The following is a 7,086-nucleotide window of genomic DNA, read 5'->3' as shown; positions in this document are numbered from 1 at the left end:
AGGAATCAGATTGACTTCATCTGTGCCAAGAGGCAATGGAGAAGCTCAATATTTTCAGCCCTAAAAAGGCCAGGAGCTGATTGTGGAACATACCATCAGCAGCTCATGTGCAAGCTCAAGTTGAAACTGAAGACAATTAAAATAATTCCAAAAGAGCCAAAATATAACCTTTATTTAATCCTTCCTGAATTTAGAGACCATCTAAAGAATAGATTTGATTCATTGAACACCAATGACCGAAAACCAGAAGAATTGTGGAATGACATCAAGAACATTATCCATGTAGAAAGCAGGATAAAAGACAGAAAAGGAAGAAAAGACCAAAGTGGATCTCAGAGGAGACTCTGAAACTTACCCAAGAATGGAGAGTAGCTAAAGCAAATGGGAGAATTGACAGGATAAAAGAGCTGAACAGAAGATTTCAAAGAGCAGCTCGAGTGGACAAAGCCAATTACTATAATGAAATGTGCAAAGACCTGGAGTTAGAAAACCAAAAAGGGAGAACACACTTGGTATTTCTCAAGCTGAAAGATCTGAGGAAAACATTTAAGCCTCGAATTGCAATATTGAAAGATTCCCTGGGCAATATGTTGAATGACACAGGAAACATCAAATGAAGATTGATGGAATAAATGGAGTCATTATATCAAAATAATTTGTAGATGATTATCCATTTCAGGAGGTAGAATATGATCAAGAACTGATGGTATTGAAGGAAGAAGTCAAATCTGCAGTGAACGAATTGGAGAAAAACGAAAAACAAAGCTCTGGGAATTGACCGAATATCCATTGAAATGTTTCAACAAATGAATGCCATGCTGGAGGCACTCAATTGGTTATGCCCAAAGATTTGGAAGACAGCTACCTGGTCAGCTGACTAGAAGATATCCATATGTGTACCCACTCCAAAGAAAGGTGATCCCACAGAATGTGATAATTATCAAACAATATCACTGATATCACATGCAAGTAAAATCTTACTGAAGATAATTCAAAAACTGTTACAGCAGTGTATTAACAGATAACTTCCATAAATGCAAGTTGGATTCAAAAGGGGATGTTGAGCAAGGGATATCATAGCTGATGTCAGATGGATCTGGGCTCAAAGCAAAGAATACCAGAAAGATGTTTACTTGTCCTTTATTGACTATACAAAGGTATTTGATTGTGGATCATAACAAATTATGGATAATTTTGAGAAAAATGGGAATTTCAGAGCACTTAATTATCTTTATGAGGAACCTGTACATAGACCAGGAGTCTGTCATTCATATAGAGCAAGGGAATGATGCATCGTTTAAAATCAAGAAGGGAGTGAATCAGGGTTGTATCCTTTCATCATACTTATTCAACTTGTATGCTAAGCAAATAATCCGAGAAGATGGAGTATATGAAGAAGAATGTGGCATCAGGATTGGAGGAAGGCTTATTAACAACCTACAATATGCAGACAACACAACTTTCCTTGCTGAAAGTGAGGATGACTTAGAACACTTACTGATGAAAATTAAAGACTATAATCTACAGTATGGATTATACCTCAACATAAAAAAAACAAAACTCCTCAAAACTGGACTAATAAACAGCATCACAATAGATGGAGAAAAAATTAAGTTATCGAAGACTTCTTATTACTTGGTTCTACAATTAAAACCAATGGAAGCAGCAGTTAAGACTTCAAAAGACATACTGCATTGGTAAATCTGCTGCAAAAGATCTCTTTCAAGCACTGAAGAGCAGAGATATCTCCTTGAAAACTAGGATGTGCCTAACCCAAGCCATGGTGTTTTCAAAGATCTCATATGCATGTGAGGGCTGGACAATGAATAAGGAAGATCAAAGAAGAGTTCATGCTCTTGAGGTGTGGTGGTGGCAAAGAATGCTGAAAGTACTATGGACTGCTAAAAGAACTAACAAATCTGTCCTGGAGGAAATGCAGCTGGAATGCTCCTTAGAGTGAGAATGGCCAGACTTTGTCTCACCTGCTTTGGTCATGTTGTCAGACCATTCTCCAGAGATGGATTTCATGATTGTTAAAGTGTAGGGTCAATGAAAGAGGGAAAGGCCCTCAATGGGATGGATAGATATGGTTGCTGCAGCAATGGGCTTAGGTGTAGCAGGGATAGTGAGGCTAGCATAGGACTGGACAGTGTTTTGTTCTGTTGTACATAAGGTTACTATGAGTCAGAGATGACTTGATGGCACATAACCACCACCACAACAACTGTGAGACCAGAAGAACTAGATGGTACCTGGCTACTTATAGGGAAGGTTCTTATCAGGACCACAAAAGATGTGTTCTGAAAGAAAAGGAAGAAAATGTGGGACAGAAATTCTAAATTTTAGAAAATCCAAACTTAATGGACACACTGAAACAGAAGAATCATCAAGACTATTATCCTTATATATTCTTCAAGATTTAAATCAAAACAATTTCAAGACACCACTCAGCCAAATAGCAGGCTAGGTCATAAATTAATGAGTATCACCTTTGAATACTGCAGTCTTATAAAAACCATCTACATGAGACCAAATAGCCAACAAATACTCTAAAACATAGATGTGAATGTTGGGGACTGTGAAACTTGTTCAAGGCAACAGAACAACCAGACCAGAAAAAAAAAAAAAAAAAAGATTATGTTGATACAATGCTAAGAATATAACCAATATTCATGAATATCACTGAGCAATATATGTAGCAATTGTTGAATCAGAACCTGTTTTGCTATGTACACTTCCATTGAAAATACAAAAAAAATATTGACTAAAAAAAAAAGAACTGAACTGAATCCTGGAAAGTGATACACATGAAAATTAGATTGCCTTCTATAAGTGTGTTGCAAATTGTGCATATTTATTCAAATTTGGAAGCTAAAGAACCAGTTGATCGTGTTGATTCTTCTTTCCTTCAGGCCCTGATCTGAAATGAAGTGTTTTTTAAAGACATTCTCCATTTTCTTTAAGCATTTAGGGTCAGTTCTTTAGACACCTGGAATGACTATGTGTCAGGGAAGAATTGCTGTTAGAAGTCTTTATTTCCAAAGATGACTGTCGGCCTTAGTTTATCATACATGGCTGTCAACCTTTCCACATTCTCATCTGATTTTTAAAATATACAGTGACCACCTTGACCATTAAGAGTATGTTTTCTCTAAGCTTTTAAAGAAGAGTACAACTACAATGTGTGCTCACTAAACCTCAGTTGAAAAAAATTGTATATTAAATTTTATATGTGAGTCTGCCAGTCATGTTTTATCCAGATCAAGAACAAAAACTGAACAGTTCATATATGGATATTTTCTAGGGAGTTGCACTCCTCATAAGCTTCACAGTGCCCTTGGTCTCAAATCTTCTGCCCTTGGAGAGGGGATAGGCATAAGGTCTAAGGCAAAGATACTTGGCATTATCTAGTATAATCATCAGGAGTTAGATGTCCCCCATTATTTTTGAGGATTTGATTGTGTTGTTTTGATGTTATAAAACACTGTTTATCTAGATACAACATATTTTATCTATCAACTCTGAAGTACTGTGAATCTCTTGTGCCAAGTCCTATATGGCATCTTTGGCTCTTCACTAAGCCTTGTCAGTCAGAGTAGAATAATGATTCAATCTGCCTGTGTAACAGGCCGCCATGTACAAAAGACCACATTTAAGAAAGAGGAAGATTCTTCAGAGATACTGACCTTAGTGTCGTTATAAAAATCATGCCTCCAGAGGCTCTTTATTCAACTCATTGAGAACATTCAATCTCATCCAAGTTCTATTGTTCTATCAAGTCTGAGTATGTGAAAAGTGATTTGGCCTCACACTAGAATTGACTTAATTGATCTGGCTGATTGAAAAACTGCCATGACAATGAAATCAGCCAAATCTTGTATGATTTTCTTGACTTGATATCATATAAAGTTGGTGAAAAGACATTGTTCAAGGATACCTAACCCTGATTCTACGTTTCCCCTCTCCTTTGCAATGTGACCCTGCAGATACTGCATTTGGTTCAAAAACCATGAGAAGAGAAGGCACTTAAGTATTCTCTTAAACAGATTTATAGATTATTAATTAATTAAAATTATTTAAGAATGGATGGACAAAAGAAGGGAAGAAAGGGGAGACAAATAGAAGGAGGAAGTGGGGGATGGGAAATGAATGAAAGGAAAGAAGGTGGAAAGATGATCGGAAGAGACTATCAGAGACTAAAATAGAAAAACTGGTTCCTGCTTTTCCAGCTTTTATCTGGACCCTACAATACCTTGCTATTCCATCCCTCAACTCAAATAAATAAAAAGTTATTTTAATTTTCTTCTTGTTTTGGAAGCTTCCTATTATTAAAGTTTGTTTAATGTTATTTATGACAATTATCTTCTTATATTTTAGACTCCTTCGTAGCAGTACTTTTTATCTTCTATCAAGTATTAATACTCATCCTGATTTTACCTTAAGGACTTTTCTCACTTTACATACTAGACAACCTAACCACTCTTAATTTTCAACTACCAGCTATAATATTTTTAACCACTAAATCTATCTATCTTTAGTATATATCTCCTCTGACCTTTAGACTTATATTTAAAATTCAGTAGAGGCAATTTTTACCTGGACATTGGTCCATGTATAACTCAAACTCAGTTTGAAACTAAATTTTTATATTGAATTCTGTTCTTTCTCTTGGAATTTTACAAATGTATTAATAATCCCACTCTCTAGATCATCTCTCAGCCAGAAGTTCTTATTATTCTTTTCTTTTACTACAATTTGACATTAGAACAACAATTTGATATTAGAAATAGTACTGCTTTTACCTTCAAGTATTAAGAAAAACTAAATTTAAAATTATTTTCAATGAAAATATATATATATATATATAAGTAGGCAATTAATAAGCTATATATTCAATGCTGTGTTATTAACTTGACAATAAATTGAAGTCAATTATTAATGTAGTACTTTTATAAAAGACAAATTTTCTAATATCTTTATTGGCTTTACTTATGCTTTTAGCTGGCCACTGTGGTTCTCCAGATCCAATTGTCAATGGACATATCAGTGGAGATGGTTTCAGTTATAGAGACACTGTGGTTTATCAGTGTAATCCTGGTTTCCGGCTTGTTGGAACTTCAGTTAGGATATGCTTGCAAGACCACAAATGGTCTGGACAAACTCCTGTTTGTGTCCGTAAGTACACAGTTCATGAACTATCATCAGATATGTCCTTTTAATACATTTTCATCTGTTATGAAGTCATACTAAAACCATGTTTAATATTCAGTGTACAACAGAACACTCAGTATGTCCAAATAAAGAGAATTTGAGCATTAATTCACACTCTTTTTCTTTTATCATTTGCCTCCCAATCTGTTTCCTACTCACCTTGCCTCCAGACTTCTTTCACATCGACCCCAGGACTTATGAAATAATTTTATTGTATCTGCCTTTTCATTGCTTTTTAAATTTCAAAATATTCTATAAAGAATTGAGTAAGGAAAATAATTTTTATAACAAAGTACTCTTACCAGGTGTTGCTTATTTTCCACAAATACAGTAACAACCTTGTGGGATCAGTCCCAAGATTTTACCCCTAAATTTCCCTTTCCAAATATAAATAAATTCTGTAAAATATCTAGTTAGGTCAAAACTTTCCAATCTATACAGTTCACATATTTGCATATTTATAAATAAATAACTCCAAGGGAGTGATGACTTGTTTATTATGCAACAATAATATAGAGTTATATTTTTCTCCAGCTATTACATGTGGTCACCCTGGAAACCCTGCCCATGGGTTCACGAATGGCAGTGAGTTCAACCTGAATGATGTCGTGAACTTCACTTGCAACACGGGCTATCTACTTCAAGGTGCATCTCGAGCCCAATGTCGGAGCAATGGCCAGTGGAGCAGTTCTTTGCCTACTTGTCGAGGTAGGAAAAACTTCCAATTGATGAGCTCCTCACTTTTAGAGTATACTAAGCTATGGTATTGTAGTGGCTAAGGCACTTGACTGCTAACCAGAAGGCTGGTGGTTCAAACCCACCAGCCACTCCTCGGAAGGAAGATGGGGCAATCTACTTCTGTAGTGATACTGCCTCGGAAACCCAAGGAGGGGTTGCTATGAGTCGGGTTTGACTCGATGGCTCATAACAACAACAACAACAAGCTATTAACCACAACTGAGATAGCATAGTAGGCTAGTAACTGAAAAATTACTATGAAAATCCTTCTGAATTGTCTGACTCTGTCATGTCTAGATAATCAAAAACATAGAAGTTTGCTTAATTTATTTAGTTAATAACAGTATTTTGTCAATACAAATCCATTGTTGGAAACTCCTTTAGGTAGTTGTCCTAATGTGGAAATAATATATGGGCCCAGTATATTATTTTCCATGAAATAAAATGTCATAAGTTCTGTTTTTTACCATTAAGGTCCTCTTCAGCTCTGTTAAATGAATAAATAATGTTTAATTAAAGCTCCTATTTTCGTATATAGTATGTATTTAGGTTAACTTTTGCACTCAGCCTAGTTCCCTGGAGATTCATTTAAGTCATTGCCTTTATCAATAATTGGGTCTTTTATTTTATTTTTTTATTGTGATTTGGGTGAATTTTTTTTTTTCCTGATTCATATTACAGAGTTTGGATATATCAGAGTTTGTTTAACAGTTTACCCATTGAAATTGATCTGGGTTGTTTCCTGTTTGTTTTGCTATTACTGATAAAATTGCTAAAAATATTCATGTGCATGTTTTTGTGTGAAAACAATTTTTCTTTTCTCGTGGAAAAATAAGAAATCTCTATTTCTGGATCATGTAAGCATACTGAAGTATGCTTACAAGATTAATTTGCATACTTAATTTTATAAGGAACTGTGAAACTGTTTTTCAGATTGTCAGTATGATTTTACCTTCCTGCCAACAATGTAGGAATTCTGAGTGATCATGTTTTTCTATATTCTCACCAAAATTTAGTGGTACCACTGTGGGGTTTTTTGGTCATTTTTTATTGGTGTTTAGTAATATCCCATGGTGATGTTCATTTGCATTTTCCTGTTGGTAAATCATGTTGAACATCTTTTCATATATATTTTTC

At 34.9% G+C, this 7,086-nt stretch overlaps 1 protein-coding gene across 1 annotated transcript in view; it reads left to right on the top strand.

Moving 5' to 3' along the window:
- Nucleotides 1-7,086, top strand: part of CSMD1 (CUB and Sushi multiple domains 1) — a 972,765-nt gene that overhangs the window by 860,521 nt on the left and 105,158 nt on the right. Inside the window, exons 44-45 of the mRNA XM_007944438.2 lie at nucleotides 5,002-5,175; nucleotides 5,746-5,919. Of these exons, the coding sequence (XP_007942629.2) occupies nucleotides 5,002-5,175; nucleotides 5,746-5,919 (348 nt within the window). The remainder of the gene's footprint in view (nucleotides 1-5,001; nucleotides 5,176-5,745; nucleotides 5,920-7,086) is intronic.

This window comes from Orycteropus afer, unplaced genomic scaffold (genome assembly GCF_000298275.1).
Source record: "Orycteropus afer afer isolate SDZICR_OR568_19922 unplaced genomic scaffold, OryAfe1.0 scaffold00125, whole genome shotgun sequence".
In the NCBI taxonomy this organism is placed as follows: domain Eukaryota; kingdom Metazoa; phylum Chordata; class Mammalia; order Tubulidentata; family Orycteropodidae; genus Orycteropus; species Orycteropus afer.
This window is presented reverse-complemented; position numbering and strand designations above follow the sequence as displayed.